This window comes from Pleurodeles waltl, chromosome 3_1 (assembly GCF_031143425.1).
Source record: "Pleurodeles waltl isolate 20211129_DDA chromosome 3_1, aPleWal1.hap1.20221129, whole genome shotgun sequence".
NCBI lineage: Eukaryota > Metazoa > Chordata > Amphibia > Caudata > Salamandridae > Pleurodeles > Pleurodeles waltl.
In genome coordinates, this window is record NC_090440.1 from 977,955,611 (window position 1) to 977,974,096 (window position 18,486).

Below are 18,486 nucleotides of genomic sequence, written 5' to 3' on the forward strand. Positions count from 1 at the left end.
CCTGCGTGACATTGGCGCCAAAAAACAAATCCCCGGTACCTAGTGGTTTCTGCCCCCTTGGGGGCAGGTTGACCTAAAATCGACCAATCTGCCACCAAGGGAGGCAGGAATGGTCTAAATACAATTTGCCCCCCAGGGGAGCAACCCTTGCCGGATGGGTCGCTCCCCATCTCTAAAACAACAAACAAACAAAAAAAAAAAACCCAGGGGGGGGCAGAGATGGCCTAAAATAATCCCCCCCCCCCAGGGAGCGACCCTTGCCTAAGGGGTCGCTCCCCTTGCATGAAATTTACGCAAAGAAAAAACTCCCTGGTTGTCTAGTGGTTTCTCCCCCCCCTTGGGGACAGATTGGCCTCATCAAAATAGGCCAATCTGCCCCCAAGGGGGGCAGAAATGGCCTAATTATAATTTGCCCCCTAGGGGAGCGACCCTTGCCTAAGGGGTCGCTCCCCACCTAAAAAAAAAAAACATAACAAAAAAAAATGATCCCTGGTGCGTAGAGGTTTCTGCCTCCCCTGGGGCAGAACCGTCCTTCCTGAAAAATGCCCCCCCCTGGGAGCGACCCTTGCCCAAGGAGTCGCTCCCTTATGTCACTTTCTAAAAGAAAAAAAAATCCCTGGTGTCTAGTGGGGTTTCAAAAGCTGGATTGCAAGCAATCCGGCTTTTGAAACCCTGGGAGAGACTTCAAAGGGAAGGAAATACATTTCCTTCCCTTTGAAGCCCCTCCGGGCCTCCCCCAGTGATTGAAAGAGAAATGCTTTGCATTTCTCTTTCAGTCACGCTGGAAGCAGAGCTTCCAGCGCGATGGGGGAAGCCCCTGTGACAAATCAGCGTGCGCTGACGTCACAGGGGGAGTGAGGGGGGGTCGGGGTGGAAGGGGAAGGTCTTCCCCTTCCATCCCCGCTTTGGGGGGGGAGAGGAGTGCACAGGGGGGGCGCGCCAGCGCTCCCCCAAGTTCCCGTGTGCCTTGGACGAGTTGACCTTGTCCAAGGCACACGGGAACTGTAGCCTTGGACGAGGTCACCTCGTCCAAGGCACAGAACCGGTTAAGCAAAACTGGCTGCATTTAAAAACAAAAAAACAAACAAAAAACTGCTTCTTTTCAAAACAGTCACAGACATGGTGGTCTGCTGTCTCCAGCCCTGTGAGGGCGGCCATTCTCAATGGAGTCGCAAATTGCGACCTACCTCATGAATACTCATGAGGTAGGTCATTTGCGACCCCATTGGGAATCACAAACAGTGTCATTGACACTGTTGTGCATCAGGTTTTGCGACTTGCAAATTGCGAGCCGCAAAACCTGAAGTTCGTACTTGTGGCCCTCAGAATAGTCATCTCCACTACATCCAACACCCCCTGCATAAGGACATACCTCCCATAAAGGTCTGCTTCTGTGTATATCATTTGAAAGGGGACCCCAGGAGCCACCCATATTAACACCCCTCCTGCATAGGAGCAATAAGTTGACGACAGCAGTTGACCTCTTAGCTTTTTTTTTCGGTTTCCCTGCCTCTTCATCTATTAGGTGTATTCCTTGCCAACATGCTATACTCACCCCAGTACGCCACAAAAATGAGCACCTTATGTCTTTAAACATATGTTCTCAAACTTCTAACATTCAATGAGAGTATCTTATAAGGGTACATTCCTCCATATCGTTACCCCCTACCAATATCCCTACCCTAGGACTTTACCGACCCTGCTGTGTAACAAACCCCCAAGGCCATTCCCCCCCCCCCCCCCCCCTCCAACTCCCCCCCCATTTCCCCCTGAAAACTATGGTCAAACTGTTTAGGCTGCATGCAAAAGCAAATGTCCAACTCTTACAAACACAAAACTCTACTCTAAATTCCCTCCTCCCCACTTTGTAGAAGTGAGTCAAGCCGGCACTGCATCCAACCAATAAAGGTCGGCAGCACACACCCTGTCTCACCTCAGCTATTCTACCAGCCCTAATGGCATCCTCATAAGGTCCAATAATAAAAGTCAATTATGCAGCATGAGATCCACAGTTACCATTTCCTAAATGTATTTCTTTGCTCCCACATGCCTATCCGTATCTGAAGGGTGTGTCATATCTTACCCACTGTCCATGTCTCAGAGCACTCTTACATCATTCCTCGCAGCCCAGCACAGAACCCACAGTTTTCGTCAGAGTTTGTGCTGGGCTCCCTCCCCTCCCTGCTTGAAAGAAAGGGGTGCCCTGTTCATCAGCCTGTGCAGTCACCAGTGTGCCATCATCCTGCACTATAATGTGGGGCATAGCCCCACTTATCGCTCCTTCCAGTTCCACAGATCTACTACGGTGAGTGTTTTTTGGGTTCCTTTTCTGCCCACCACAAGTTGTCTTCATATCACCTCCCCCCTTCTAATCCCCCCCCACCCCCCCCTCCCCCCCCCCCTCACCCATCTCCCGCCTTGTGGGACCCTGTCCCACTGTTCAGCCATGCCCAGATTTTTTCCGGCCGTTCGAAGAAAACGATTTGCGCTACCCTCTGCAGTTTAGCCAGGAATAGTAACATGTAAGTTAGTCCCATATTACTGAGCTTTCGTTTGATCTCTACAAAGAATTTTGGAGTTGTACTTCCAGGTATAATCCGGGAACACTATGATAGCAGCATTTTCATATTTCAGGGGTCCCCTCTCATGGGCTGCCTCAGTCTCTGTAATTAACGACGCATGCAGTAAGGGCCCCTGGGGTCACCCCCCACAAGAGGGATGCATCACCCATGCATGGTGCTCTCTTTCAGTTGCAAATGTGGGACAGTCCTTCCTGTTTCAGGGTGTTAAGTATCCAGTCCTCCAGAGCCCCCTCCCCAATCTGCACGTTCGGGAAGTCCCATCATCACAGGTTATTGCAGCAGGACCGGCCCTCAGCATCTTTTGCTCTGTCCTCCAGCATTTTGATGGTGGATGTGAGTTTGCAACCTGCTCCTTGAGGCAGGCCAGCTCCTGTCCTAGGACATCAATAGTCTGTTCCGCCACGTCACCCTTCCTGAGACACCTCTGAGATCCATACACAGCAGGTCTACCTCTATAGCAATGGTATTGATTTCACCCTCTAAAGTAGTGCAGGATCACAGAGCTGCATTTGATGTTTCCTCCTCCTCTGGGTCTGTCACAGGATGCCCTGCCTGCTATGTATTAAGCTGTGGTAAACCCTATGGCGAGCGCATACTGTGTTAAAGTGTTACTTTTCTGCCCCTTGTGCACTTTATCCTCCCCCATGTTGATTCTCACTCGACTGCTGTGTTCTGAGTCAGTACTTTATGCCAGGACACCAGCCCCCATCTGCAGGGTATCTCATCCTGTGTCCAGCAGCCAATGCCCCTGTGTACCCAGTCCAGTCCTTTAGGAGCAGCAAGTGTCACTCACTTCTTACAACTGTTCAGTTTAGTGCGCAGAAGCCCATCAGTTCAGCACTCATGGTAGCACCCCTCCCCAATTCTATCTCCTAGGGAACAATCCGATGAGGCATCCATTTATAGGCCAGATGTACACCCAGCACCTGTATCCCAGAAGGTGAGGGGGGCCCCAGCCAATCAAGTGTCCCTGTGCATGGGGGTGGGGAGGATCAATCCCAGTCAGTCCGGGGAGGTTATTCTGCACAGCATGAGTCCTCCACTCGAGTCCACCTCCACCCCCAAAGCACCCATTCACCGTATGTGCACAATCAAGCACCAAACTACACTGCACAGCTGCGAAGGGTCTGGTCTCCTCAGCGGGTGGCGAAGCAGCACCAAGACCGCACCTCCGTCACAAGGCTGTCCCCTAGCACATCAAGATGAATCGCACCTGAGGCCAAGCGCTCACCATAGCATTCATTGCATGCCGCCTCCGACACAAGGCCGTGGGCCTGTTGCAGTGACAATCACAGCATGGAGGGGGTGGGAGGCTGCCAGCTCCACTCCTCTGCCTCACGGGAGACCCTCTCCCCCTTGGGGTTCGGTCTATCACTCTGGGGCCTGGTGCTCACCTCTGCTGTCCTGTGCACCCGCAGTCTCCTCTCCCATACACGAGGCTGCTCGCCCAATGCACGCCTATCCGTGGCACGGGGAGGGCCCCTCCAATTGTGTATAACAGACCTGCGGGCTTCTTCCCCATCTCCATAGCAGGGTTCTCCTGCAGCCCACCTTGCAGCCTAATCCCCTGTTGGGCCACGGTTTCTGTCTCTGAAGGGGGCCTCCCTCTCTCCCAGCACTGGGCTGCGAACCGCACTGCTGTCAGTCCGCTACAGTGCCTCTGGCCAACAGGCCATAGCCCCTCACTCCCTCCACCGGTCTTGCCTTCTCTCACGGTAGTCAATCACACTCCTATTTGCCTGGAATAGACCGGGCACGGCACCCCTTAGACACGCGGGCAGGCCTTCTTCAACGGCATGTCCTTCATCGCAGCCCTCACTGGCAGGAGTCAGCTGGCCCTCCGAAGGGCCTTTCGAATTCCGCCAAAGTCTTTTTACTTCTGGGGCTACCTCCAGGGTTCTTAAGTGAGCGGTAACGGTGCAAATACTGGTCCTTTTGAGTATGATTGAGAATGATTTTTATGCTGGACAGCGGACCTTGTTCTTCACGCAGCCATTCTGCCATGTTGCCAGACTACACCCCTGCCCTTTAGTAACCTTAATACAAATTTGATATCATCCCCCCAACCCGGTAAGCAAAGTGGACTAAATGAATGCAAACCGTAGCTTGAATCTGTAAAGAGTATTTTAATCTGCTTTCTGGTGGTAAAATTGTGTTTAGCAACTCATTTTTGGGGTGAAAGAGCAGGTTTTCAAAGTGTATGAAAACATTGTGTAGTGGTTTAATGTGGGCCTAACTGGCAGATTTTGAAGAGAAACTGGAAAGTTTGTATTGAGCCAGTTTGTAACTAAGGCGATTGTGAGCTGAACCAATAGCCCCTCCTCCACACCTTTGTGCACCTGATTCAGGCCAAGTGATTGGGCCTGGATGCAGTCACAAGAGCAGTCCTCCCTCCCACCTTGTACAGACCTTAGGTTTGAGGTTACACAATATGTAGATCAAGAACTTTTATTGGGTTCTGTACAGAGTTTCTGATTCACACCTTGTGTTAGGCTTAGGGGTTAGCTTCTGATTGGTTGCTAGAGATGAGGCTCTGATTGCTTCCTAGTCTCAGAAACACCAGACCTCTCCTTCCTTTACAGAAACATGGCTCAGCGAAGATTGTATTCCAACATGCCACAAAGCCATCCCACTTGATTTTTTTTCTCATCTTAAACAAAAATCCTACTGGCAAAGTTGGAGGAGGCCTGACTGGCATCTAAATTTTTTTTTTAAACTATACAAAATGCATTTGAAAACCTTACCATGGATGGCTGTAAATCCTTGATGATAAGATGTCACCCCACCCCACTCCAACTATAACTTATTCCTTCCTCTGAATATGTAGACAGCAATGCCAACTTTAAAGATTTTGTCCTTGATGCAGTAACCAACATCTGTCTGGACCACCCAAACCTATACATTCTAGGACGACTGAACATATGGTTGACAAGATGTCAACCTCCAAGAAATCATTTCTAGCCAAACTGATACACTCTTGATGTCCAGTTTGCACCTTTAGGGCAAGCCACAGTTTCAGACAACTTCCCCATAGGCTGGAGCGACCACAGCATCATCGCTTTCAAGATTAACACACCTATCAATTACAACACTTTGAAGACCTGAAAAACCAACAAAAAATGCTCATTCAGGCAGCAAAAAAAAAAACTTGACATCCACCGACTCCAAAGAACCCCAATAAACGTGCGGTCAAAAGCCATGCATGCCTTCCCCATCTGCACTGAACAACAGATATCAGTAATAACCACTTCAAGGGTTGACCACAAAAAGAACTCTGCTTGGGGTAATGACATCATCAAAAGAATGAAAACACAACTCCACATATTACAATGCAAAGGGAGAAAATCAGGGGATGAAATAGACAAAAACACCTTAGGCCACTATAACAGAGCCACAGAAAGGCACCACTATTGCATACGTATAACTAAAACTAACTGACCTTCTAAAGAGCTCCATAAACTTCTGACATAATTTCTCAAGCCAGAGTGCCAAACTACAGAAATACAATGATCACAGAACTCCTGTGACAAAATCTCAATTGAATTGATCTCAAAGTTAAAAATAAATAAATATATATATATATATATTGAAAGTTACCATAAGGAGAACGCGTGCAACAATACAACACATGGCCTAACCACCATAGAGACAACAATAATGATCCATCTGTGCAAATTTTCAGTAATATGTCATAAAAAGATTTCTTTGATATTATCATTCCAGCCTGACCATCAGGATCACGTTCTGACCCATCACTGCCAAAAATCTTTCAACATATCCTTCGTTCAACCTGTGCATGGTAGGTGGTCATACTCCTACTCAGCAAGGCCCTGAAACTAGGTTCCTTCCTACCTGAGCAGAAAATCTCCTACTTTATAACTCTCGGCAAAAAGAAAAACATTGACTCATCCAGCCCAGTACATTACAATCCTGTATCAAATGGACTCCACAATCTTTGAAATCTGTGAAAATGCTCTACAATGGTTTGCTTCTTATGTCACAGACAAAGTGTAGTCTACTTACCACTTTTCACATCACCTCCTCACACACAACACTGGCATTCCTCAGGGGTTCAAGCATCTGCTTAACCCCCTTACAAATCTCATTAAATCAACCTCACCTGTTAAATCTGTACAGATGACACCCAAATAATTAAAAAAAAAGAAAAGCCTGAAGACCTCTACAGTTCACAACTTGATGACTACCTCTGAATCATAAACACATGGATGATGAATAAACATCTAAAGTTCAATACCACAAAGACAAACTATAGCAAAAGACCATCCAACTGCCATACAGCCTCAGGAACTTGAAGCCCCTTCACCAACATTGAGAGAAGTTAGAAACCTAGTAGTAACCATGGATTTAGATCTATCCTTGATACTGCATATTAACTTCACAGATTGCCTGCTACAGAGTGATAACGCTGCATCATATCTTCCCATACTGTACACACCAACATAAACTGCGAGCCATCCTCACACTCTGAATCTTCAAGCTTTACTATGTCCCCCCAGCCTATACCTTGGCGCACCGGCATTCACCATAAGCAAAATACAACTCAACCAAAATGCAGCTGCAAGGCTTCTTCCCCTTCTTCACCCAAAAGAATGGATTACTCCAGTCCTACAATCGCTCCACTTGCTGCTTTTAGATAGGCAATGTTCAAGGCTTTCTGCATTGTCCACAGAGCCTCCCAAGGAAAAGAACTGCTATAACTACAAGTTAAATTCAAGCAATAGGAACTAAACGAATGCTGTGCTTTAGACCTGAACCACTTATCATAAGATTTTACCAAAAGAAATCCATAGGAGGCACTGCATTCTCAGTACAAGCAGGCAACCTCTGGAACTCACTATCAACCATGATTAGCAGCCCCCAGAAGCATATACACTTGTGAAGACATTTGAAAGCATGGCTGATTCCTAGATGACTGCACCACTCACACACTGGAAACAGAGCCCAGAAAACAGTTATACCCTCAAGCTCAATCCTCTTCTTACAACCTACAAATTGGAAACATCTCAACCAGCAAACTTCTTTCATATCGAAAGTAAGGTAAGTTAAGAAAAGATGACCTATGGTCCACAGTGGTGTTACATAGGTATGTACTTGAATATAGAACAGTTATGGCCCACAGTAATACTAAGAGTATAATATGCATATTGGATACCCCAGTGCAGTAACCAGCTAATCAGACTTTATCTTAAGAAATACAGTAAAGGACCTGACGAGATGCTCAAAGCTACCAGCATACTGAAAACCATAAAACTGCATGTTTGCGTCTCACATTTCATCATCCACCCCACGGCTACCCATTGTATCACGTAACACTATAACTGCACCTCAGTGGTCATCATGCACGCCATGGAAACATTTCTCATATAAGATCAAAACAAAGTAGCATCCTCCAACCTACATGGTGTAGCATGCTATCCATGTAGGCAAGTGCTTCAGCACCCCACATAGGTGTAGTAAGCAACATGTAAATTCTGGAATACAACACAAAGGCAGTGTTTTCCTGATGTGAACTGTTCGTCAGGCGGACTTAATATGTTGTGTCACTAGTATAGCTGCATTACATGGGTGTACTTTTTTTAATCTGGGTTGTTGATGCAGGATGTGGTTGCCAACAATCGCCATCACCATCACATTTACAGTCACTGTAATTACTACTACCATCAATACTACTCTATCAGATCACTGTCTCCACCACTACTGCTATCACTGTCCTTATCACCACTGCTTCCATCACCACGCTCGTCACTAACTACTGCTAACTCTATCACCAGTGTCACTACCTACACTCTCAAACATCAGTACGACCATCGCCATCTTACTACGGCGCCACATGCCCTACAGACTCCCACGCAGCTTCTTGCCTGGCAAATATCTAGTGGGTCATACCAAATTAGAGGGCCTCTGTACTCCTTTCACCTTCACTTGCTGAGGCAGGGCCCGCTAAACAGTTTTGTGGCACAGCCTCTGACTCTCAGCCCAACTCCCCTCTGCACACCAGCAAACATCTAATGCGGACTCAGTACCTAGCCTGCTAAACCCATAAGCTAATCCACCATGCCTGTGATCTTGAAGTGGGGACAGCAGGTCAGAGCTGCTACACAACAGCCCCCATTGTCCTTGTAATAGGTCACACGTACATCCTCTGCAGCTCGGGTGTGAGGGTGCTTCACAGGCTGGCTGCATCATGACACACAGATGGCCTCCTAGCTGCTGCATCCTCTTCCTTTGGAAGCTGCACAGTCCCTGTTTCATCTCTGGAATCAAGAGCTGTGGCGTGAAAAATAAAATAAAAATCTCCACCCTGTACCTTGCACTCAATCACTCACCCATGCTATATCCTGAGTAGGCACTTGCTCTCCATTGCCCCTGGCCATTCTACTGGGAGGGCAGTCTTTCCAGATTAGCCATGCACTTGCACTACAGCTGCTCCCTGCAATATCCTCATTCATTTCCTCTTGCCCTCCCTGATGCCTCTTCATTGCCCCACTGTTGCCCTTTCCCTGCTTGCGTCCTCCTTTACCCAGCACTGACTTCTCCTGTGTTTGCTTGTGGTTCTTCGTCCTGCTCTCCCTAAGCTGGAAAAGGTGACGTGCTGCACTCACTGCTCTGTACAAGAGTGAAAGATACCTTCTCTGCCTTAAGGAAGGCAGGCCTTGAAGACCTGTGTCCCTCACAGAAGTGTGAGCAGCGGCTGCACAGAAACTAACTCGCACTAAAAGTGACACTCCTCATACAAAAAAAGTAAAGTTCTGCTACAGAGTCTGCACCCTCACACAGAGCCAAACTTGCACAATTTCACCTTCAAACGTATACATTGCGACACCTGTACACACCACATGGCCACTCACAAACTCACACTCAAACAAGCATTGGGAAACTTAGTTTTTCTGACTGTCTAAAACGCAAGGGCTTGTAATTATTCAATGTCGACTTTATTTGGTGACTGCTAGATATTGATACATCCATAAGGCCTTAAAGATGACATTCTGGATGGGATGTTAGTACATTTCATTTTAAGAATGCAAGGCTGATGTTTTTGAAAGACAAAAAAGTTGAAGGGCAGTGACATTTCGCACCACTAGAAGCCTACAATGTAGATACATAGTATGACTTTGGTAGGAGTTGCTCTAATCCAGCCGTGATTAAACTTGTTCATATAAGATGCGCCTATTTTGGAAGAAAGTTTGATCTAATAAAGTGCAAGGCAGTAAAGCAAAGCCTGCCGTTCTATGTATTTGTCCTGTAAGTAAAAGCCAACATTTCTAATTAGGGTAATGAAGAAAGTGATTTTCCCTGTGATTGCCAACCAGAACATAAAATTTAATGAGTGAGAGGCCCATAATCCAGCCACAAGAACCTCAGTTTTATCGGATTTACTCTTAAGAGAATTCCCTGTCATCCAACTCGCCATTTCCACAGTAGTCTGAAGGATTTGGGCAAGTTATGTCCTTCCAAGCTGTATTTGATTTGAGTGTCACCTGGCTTACATATAGGTAGCCATTGGCCAGATGATGAAAGTAAATATGGAATGATACCAGGCTTAATAAAGACCCTCAAGGAACTCTGTGTTGTACCTTGTTCGTAGAGGGCCTAAAACATTGACAAATGGTGTCTGCTACATATTGTATAAAAAAGGAGGCTAGCCATTGGTCCATGTACTTTATGAGCTATGGACTCCAGGCTAGTCGGGAGCAAGTCATCACTGTCCTGAGCGATCCAACAATATTACTGCAGCACTGCTACCCAAGTCCATGATCATAGAAAGATAAGCAAGGACAGAGAAGAGCACAGCCTCAGTTCTTCTCAGTGGCTGGAAGCCAGCTTGAGCTAAACTGTCATGTTGTTTCAAGGTATTCTGAGGCTTGCCTGGTGACCTATTTCTCTGTCATTTTAGCTGGATTAGCACCAAAGAAATTGGCTGGTAGTTGAATGAAACTTTAGGCCCTGAACTCAATATACTTAGTACGTCTCTGACTGGCTGGCATATTTAAAGATTTCTGGAACTGTGCCTAATGTCAATAATTGATTGATTGATAATGGGTCTGTCTTCTGTCATCTGTTACATTTTTGTGGTTTATGACTAGCCGTGTCAATACTTGGACTCGCTTAACAGGAGAAACGTGTGAAGACCAAGTTAGTATGGATTGCAATAGCAGGCCTCACTCAAGATAATTCAATCAAAATCCCATCAGATTAGGTGGGCACTGCAGCTTTTATGGCCTGGAAGAGGATCTTTGGTATTTTCCAATGTAGTTAAGACAAACCTCAGATACTTTGACAGCGTTAAAGAATGCAGCTCACAAACTAATCTGCTTGTATCAAAAGGTGAGATAAGAGTTCATACAGGTGCCTTCAGTTTTTAGTGACTAAGATGGGGTGACCTTCCTGGCATTGCGCCCATGGCATTAAAGAACTTTTAACATTTTAATGTGTACAAGCAACAGCAAGCTCCCCCTCAGCCACGCAAAGTAATTCAATCCGTACTTCTGGAGAAGACACTACAACGGGGTCACTTGCAAATGTCATCGTAAATGGGTCCCCCCCCCAGCTGGCACAAGACCAAGTGAGACTACAACCAGACCCACCGCCTCAGGTGCATAGAGACAAGGCTGGCACTGGCATCCTTTCAGAAACTTTGCTCCTCCAGATCCTAAGTGAACTGAAAACCCTGAAGCTCTCGCAAGAAGAAGCAAATCCGAAAACGGAATCACAGTTAAATTTAATTTGCAACAATATACAGCAACTCAATTTTCGCATTAAGGAGGTAGAGCAGCGAGTTTCTGAACTGGAGGATGTTCATTCTCACTTAGAGCCATCAGTTGTAAACTGTCAAGCAGATCTTTTGGACTTGCAGATCCGGTTAGATGATGCTGAGAACCGTTCATGCAGATCTAATCTGAGATTTATGGGGCTGCCTGAAGGGCGTGGAAATGTGGAGACTGTCACAGACTTAATCACCGATCTCATCACACGACATGTTCTTTCAGAGCCAACGGATAAACATCTAGATCTCTCTATCATGCGGGTCCATCGGGTTCCAGCAGTACAGTGTCCTAATGCAAAATACCCTCGAACTATTCTAGTAAACTTTGGTGACTTTCGCATCAAGGAACGCATTTTGCAGCAGGTGATCAAGAGTAAAGTACATCAGATCCCTGGTGACTTTGCTTTAAAAAAATTCTCAGATATGTCTGCTGCTGCTCATCGACAGAGAGAATTGAAGGGAATGATCCCTGCATTTCAAAAAGCCAGTGCTCTGGCAGGACTCGTGCAACAATCTAAACTCAAAGTTTTTTTTCAGGGACACTCAAATATAGTTCATACAGTTGATCCTGCTAAGACTCTTTTGCGTTCAATTCAAAATGCTGACCGGTCAGGGTGAAACCCCCCCCCCCCCCCCAAAAAACGGGGAGGCCCACAGTGTATCCAGATTGGTGACTAGTATAGGAATGGTTGTTTGTTTTAGGTAAAACATAACGCACCACTTCGGCACTTACTTTCCATTCCCTCTGCAGTCTATGGCAACTAGTGGGCCATGCCAAGGCGCCTGATCAGGTAAGAGGGGGTGGGCCCGGATTTCCCAGATGGGAGGGCCCCAGGTGTCGGCCTCCAAAGCGGTGGGGGGGTGGGGAGGTGGCTTAGTGGGCAGAGTGGTGGGAGAAGTAAGGGGAACAAGATCCTTCTATATATACCACACAAGAATTTAGTTATGTACAATCAGGAGTGGCAAAGTTTATAATGCAGATGATAGTACCTAATGCAGGCCAATGCCAAAGCTCTCTGGCAGGACTAGTCCGTCTATTTCTCACACAATTTATAAAAAAAAAATCCAATGGTAGGGTCAAACCCTTTATTAAGAATCTTTTCTTGGACTGTCCATTGGTAAAATAATAGGAGGAAGAAGGGTGCAATCGAAGAACGGATAGATGCATTAAACCTCTCTGTAATTCTATTACCAGAAACCCATATTCCAGCTAAAAAAAAAACAGGGGCTTTATTTTGTTAAAAAAAAATTGTAGATTTTAAGGTGGCTGCCGCAGCCCCAGCCACTCACAGAGGTGCTGCGGTTTTCCGAGCCAGAGATCTGGGGGCTCTGGTTCTTGATTTTCTTAGTGATCCAGATGGATGGTGGTGCTGGGCTCACTGTCAGCTTTTTAAGGAAAGATTTCCCTTTGTGAGCTTTTATGCCCCTTTGAAAGATGATCCCGGTCCGTATGTGGAACTTTTTCAATCCCTTTTACAGCTCCCAGGCAAAATTATCATTGGCGGGGATTTTAACTTTCTTCCGGATCCATGTATGGATACTTCAGTAAAGGGTAAAAAACAACATAAACTTAAGGTTGCCAAAATCTTTAAAGATTACGTCAGAGTTTTGTTGCTATGTGACCCTTGGAGAGTAAATGCCCCAAATAAGAGAGAGTATACATGTGTCTCTAGCCAGTTTAAAAGCACCTCCCAGATTGATTTCTTTTTGGTATCCAAAACAATGCACTTTAAGAGCCAATCTAAATTGCATTAAGGTCTCTCGGACCATGCTACCCTTATTTTGGAAAAAAAGTTTTCACCTCAACGTTGCATGCTTCAACTTAGGAGGTGGGTTTTTAATCAGCAACTTCTCCAAGAGGAGGGGTGGGTGCAGGCCTCTAGAGTTGAAATTAGGGAATTTTTCAAAAGTAATCGGGGTTCCCCAACTCCATTGATGGTTTGGGAAACGTTCAAGGCCTTTTTTTAGGGGTGTTGTAATCGCTAAGGGGGTGGCAGATAAACTCTGTGAGAAACAACAAAGTCAGGTTCTGGAAGAAGCAGTTCAGAGGAGTTTAGATATTTATCTGCGATCTCTACGGTTAATAATAGAAAATGCTTCGAGCTCGCTAAGCAGGCATTGTCTGAAGGTTTTGTGAAGAAGGTCGATATAGGATTCCAATCCCATAGTATATGAGGAAAGCAACTTCACAGGCAGATTCCTGGCCTGGCAAATTCAGACCAATTTGCTAGTAACATGATACATGCACTGAGATGCACTATCACGGGGGAAAGATATACTGAGTCTAGTGCAGGCGCATCTATAGCCAAACCCAGGATATTGATTTTAAGACTATTAGGGTTTTTCTGGGGAAGTTAGATATCCCCACTCTGTCAAAAGAAGACTGTGATGCTCTTTCGCAGCCATTACGAAGTCAGAACTTCTCAAGGTAGTCAAAAACCTCTCCAATGGGAAAGCTTGCGGCCCGATGGTTTCCCGGCCAAATTTGACAAAATCTCTAATGTATTTGTAGACGATTTTTTGTCTCTAACTAATGGTTTGTTAAAGGGCGGACGGATCCCTAATTCTTGGCATATGGGGAATGCTGTCAGCTTTCCAAAAAAGAATAAGGATAAAGAAGACCCTAATGCATATTGCCCAATTTCACTTCTGAATACAGATTATAAAATCATTATGAAACTCCTGGCTAATCATTTTAGTAGGGTTGTCACTAATTTGGTACATCCCAATCAAAATGGGTTTATTGCTGGCTGACATCGCAACTAACACACATTTTCTAGCTGGGGCTTTGGACAATTTTGCTTCTAATAAAATCCCCGCCATCATTCTTTTATTTGATGCAGGAAAAGCTTTTGATCTAGTAATTTGGGTTACACTGTTTGAAATATTATCTAGATTCAGGGTGCCCTCCCCCCCAGGTTTCTGCATTAATTCAAAGGTTGTATCAAAACTCTGAAGCCAATATTATAATTAATTCTGGGAGCGTTGGTCAGCTCCAAGCTTGTCGTGGGACCCTTCAAGGGTGCCCCCCTCTCACCTATTCTCTTTGCTCTCTTTATTGAACCATTAGCTATTACAATTAGACAGAACAACCAGATTTATCCCCTCTTGAAGTCAATGGGGAAGATTAAACTCTATGCAGATGATATTATCATGTTTCTGGATGTGGAGCGGGGCTCCCAGGAGGAGATTTTTAAGCCCCTTCCCCCGAATTCGAGCAAATTGGCGGCTATAAGGTTAACATGAGTAAAACCGATATTATTCTCTGTGGCACTACTCCCAATAGATTACTTCCTTAATTATCGCTCTGCTTGAATACTAGCCCTAAGAGATACATTGGCATACATTTTTCATCCGATTATAAGAGATCTGTATGATCTCAAATACGCTCCGTTGCTCTTAAACCCAGGCGTTGCTTTCACGTTTGGGATCATTTCCCCTCTCTATTCTTGGTAGAATCGCACTGTTCAAAATGTCTATATTCCCACTATTTAATTTTTTGTTTTCTGCTATCCCTTGTGTATTAACATCTGTATTTAAGAAATTAGATTCAATGTTTGGCTCATTTATTTGACAAAACCAAAAGGTGTGTATTGCATTAAGTACGCTATAAGTTGATAGAGAAAAGAGTGGGTTGGCATTATCGAACTTGAAAGATTATTACTTAGCTTTTTTTTTTTTTTTTTTTTTAGTGTTACTTGACCAAAAGCCGTACTGCCTACAGACTGCCTATTCACTCAGGATTTTCGTGAATTCATTTGCAGGGAGCATGATATAAGGATCCTGCACTATTGGTGAAATCTAAAAAAAAAGTTTGATTTAAGATTCTTAACTGGGTTTTCAGAAAGAAGTCTGATCTTTATAGAAGATATTCAATTCCATACTTTAATCTTCTCACCCCTCTTACACAGCTGATGTTGCGGTCTGGTTCCCAGCTTGACTCGGAGATAGCGAGGAAATGGGAATATGCAGGATTCAGGAAAATTGGTGACTTTTCTGTCGATGACAGCTGGGAAACGCTCTCAAACATTTGGACTGCGGTCCAAAATGATTTCTTGTTGATGGGATCATACAGTATCATGCTCCACAGTCTCAGTGACCTGGACTCTGATCTAACCTATGATACACAGATACTAGTTAAAGAACTGGCATACCCCTATGGGGCAAGGTGAGCAGAGGCGTGGAGAAGGTTACTCACGGAGGGGGAATTTTTTTTACCTATGGGTAAAAACGAAGAGAAAATGGGATCAGCAAGAGGGTTTGGAATTGACAAGGGAGTGCTGGCACAAAGTTAATCAATTAAATTTCAGAGTACTTAGAGGCACGAACTGGCATTGGTTGTATCACACCCCGCAAGCCTTGTCCCGGATTATATCCAGTTGCCCAGATGCCTGTCTCTTTTCGCTGTCCACCAGAAGGCATGGCAAACTGGACGCATGTTATTGTCACATGCCGGCTTACCCAAGACTACTGGGACAGGGTATGTAAGTTGTGAACAATTATCATCCAGATTTCCATAACTCCCAGTGTTTGGCTTTTGGTCTTGGGTTATGATCCCGCTGCAAGGTTCTCACCTAGGAGGGCAAAACTAGTTTTTATTGCCACTGCAATCGCTAGATCTCTTTTACTGAAAAACTGGCGCTTAGCTCAAATTCCCACTTCTGTAGAATGGCTGAATAAAATGATGTTGGTAAGAAATCAGGAAATGAGGTACGCAAAGAGAGTGGGTGGTCTTAAGAAGTTTTCCCCAATCTGGGGCAAATTTTTTCAAGACAACCACGCTTAGCTATATTTAGGTCTGATAATAAAATTTTGTTGTCAGCTAGATTGATTGCATTTCTTTGGAAACGTTGTACATGATAAACTATGTACCTGAAACTGGTTTTGTTTTTGTTATTTTGCTGGATCTTGGTAAAACCAATAAAATAAAATGTGCACAACCAAAGTGAACTGCTTAACAAAACTGGTTGTTCTGTTATGGGCTATGAGAAGTCAAATGGGTTTGATACGTCGCTGCTTGTGTGCTTATAAATGGTTATCTCTACAAGTCTAACATAGGGGAGAAAGAAGGCTTATGATGCTACTTGCTCGCTCATACTATTATTCTCTGCACATTTGTCGAGCAGGAGACGGGAGCAGTGCGCTTTGAGCGCCACTACCATGTCACGGACCCTTTCATCCAACGCCTGGGCCTGGAGGCGGAGCTGCAGGTGAGATACATAGCATAATCTTTGTTCTCCAATGCGTCTGTTGTGTGGTTTTGTGCTTTTAATTACAAATCACTATTTCAGTACTCTGTAATTTTTTTAATTTTTATTTTTTACATTTTATCTGTGCCATAAACTAAAAGCATGTGGGGATCATATTGAATGGAAGCTTAGTTGTGGGATCCTAGGGGGTTTGTGCTACTTACTCTCACCCAGTGCCCCATAAGTGATGCACAGTTTTTGTGTATCATAAAATATGGTGACATAATTGAATGCAGGCTTAATCTTCTCTTGAGTGTATGGGACATCCGAATTACAAAATATGAGTATCATTATCAGTTACAAATATGGAAATACAGAGATCCCGCCCTATTTCAGGCAATCACTTTGTTGCAATCTTGCAGTGTGAGGTCTCCTGTTCTCCGTGGTGATATTACCGAAACACAAGCATATAAGCTGTGCAGGGATTTGTTTTTTAGAACTGGTGATCATGGGACAATAAATGTGAAGATGGATCTGAAGGGGGCTGTTAGTAATACGCAGCTTCAAACGTGTGAGGGTTGCTGAAGGTGCTATCAGTCCAGATATGGTTCCATATGTCTGATATCAATAATGCACAAGAGCAGCAGCTTTGAGGTTGTTTGAGTATAATTTAATTGTTGATCCGACTAAGAGCAGTCCCTGAAGGTGATGCAAGTGATTCACTGGTACAGAGGTTCGAGGAGATCCACAGGATGGCATCGGTGATGTATATGTACAGTACGGAAGATGTAAATGCCACTATGGATATTGATCATGCCTTATTCAGAAAGTTCAGCTGTCATACTTGAGTAAAGGAAGTTTGTGGTCTCTTTCTCTGAACATATGTTTATCATTCTTTGACACACTGCATAACTATGATGTAGGTTTGCTATCTGCAGTAACTGCCAACAAGGATGCCTGACTGCCTACAAGGATGCCACTCTTGTGCTGAATGATTTCATAGTTTTGTACGAAAGCAACTGAAAAGATTGTGCAGTGCTAGAAACTCTACTTTCACTGTGAATGGGTACATGATTTCTTTTGGAATCTGCTGTAAAAAGAGTATGGTAGAGAGATGGTAATGGTGAAGTGTAGAGACTTCTTAACGCTTGGCTTTTTCTTTTTTTCTTTCCGATAAGGGTCACTCGGGATGTGTTAACTGTCTGCAGTGGAACCAAAAAGGAGAGTAAGTCTCCCTTAACCACACTCTTTTTATTTCTGTCTTTGCCCTGTCACTGGCATGTTGCATCTCTTTTTGCTTCCCTAAACGGTGCTCTCTGTTCTTCTCTGCATTTAGTCTCAACTCAGATTTACTTGCTTATGCTGATACTGTTGCGTGTTGTTTTGAGCTCTTTCACACTCTGTGTTTGTCTCCTTTCAGCTTACTGGCCTCTGGTTCTGATGATCAGCACATTATCGTCTGGGATCCTTTACTCCATAAGAAGCTGCTTTCCATGCACACTGGCCATACAGCCAACATCTTCTCCGTCCAGGTGAGCGGCATTGATGGGCTCATTGTCCATATCTTTACTGCCCAGGTGAGCAGCAGCTTTGAGTTTTAGGGCAATGTAATGTCCCTCAAGGTCGCCTTCATTGGCCTGTCTTAAAGTATCCTAATGCCCACCCATCTCCGACTTATGGGCCTTACAACACATGTATTAAACCTTTTGATGAGCTGTACTGCAGTGCATTGCAGAAGTTTGCAGTGAGGACAATGTTTAACTGCTCACCAGGGATGACATTACAATGTACTCTCCCTTAATAAGGCTGAGTATGCAGGTCTTGCAGTGTGTTGTTTTTCAAAAAAAGGGGAATGCTGGCTAGAAACTAGAGATTGCCTGAAATGTTCCTTGTCTCTTTATCTTCACACAAGTTTTGGTTTCCTCTAGCA

The 18,486-nt window shown here is 44.9% G+C and overlaps 1 protein-coding gene across 8 annotated transcripts in view; it reads left to right on the forward strand.

Moving 5' to 3' along the window:
• Nucleotides 1-18,486, forward strand: part of WDTC1 (WD and tetratricopeptide repeats 1) — a 499,786-nt gene that overhangs the window by 34,149 nt on the left and 447,151 nt on the right. For all 8 annotated transcript variants that reach the window (XM_069224084.1, XM_069224088.1, XM_069224081.1 and 5 more), the window contains 3 exons: nucleotides 16,494-16,577; nucleotides 17,735-17,781; nucleotides 17,977-18,088. In XM_069224084.1, coding sequence (XP_069080185.1) covers nucleotides 16,494-16,577; nucleotides 17,735-17,781; nucleotides 17,977-18,088 — 243 coding nt within the window. The remainder of the gene's footprint in view (nucleotides 1-16,493; nucleotides 16,578-17,734; nucleotides 17,782-17,976; nucleotides 18,089-18,486) is intronic.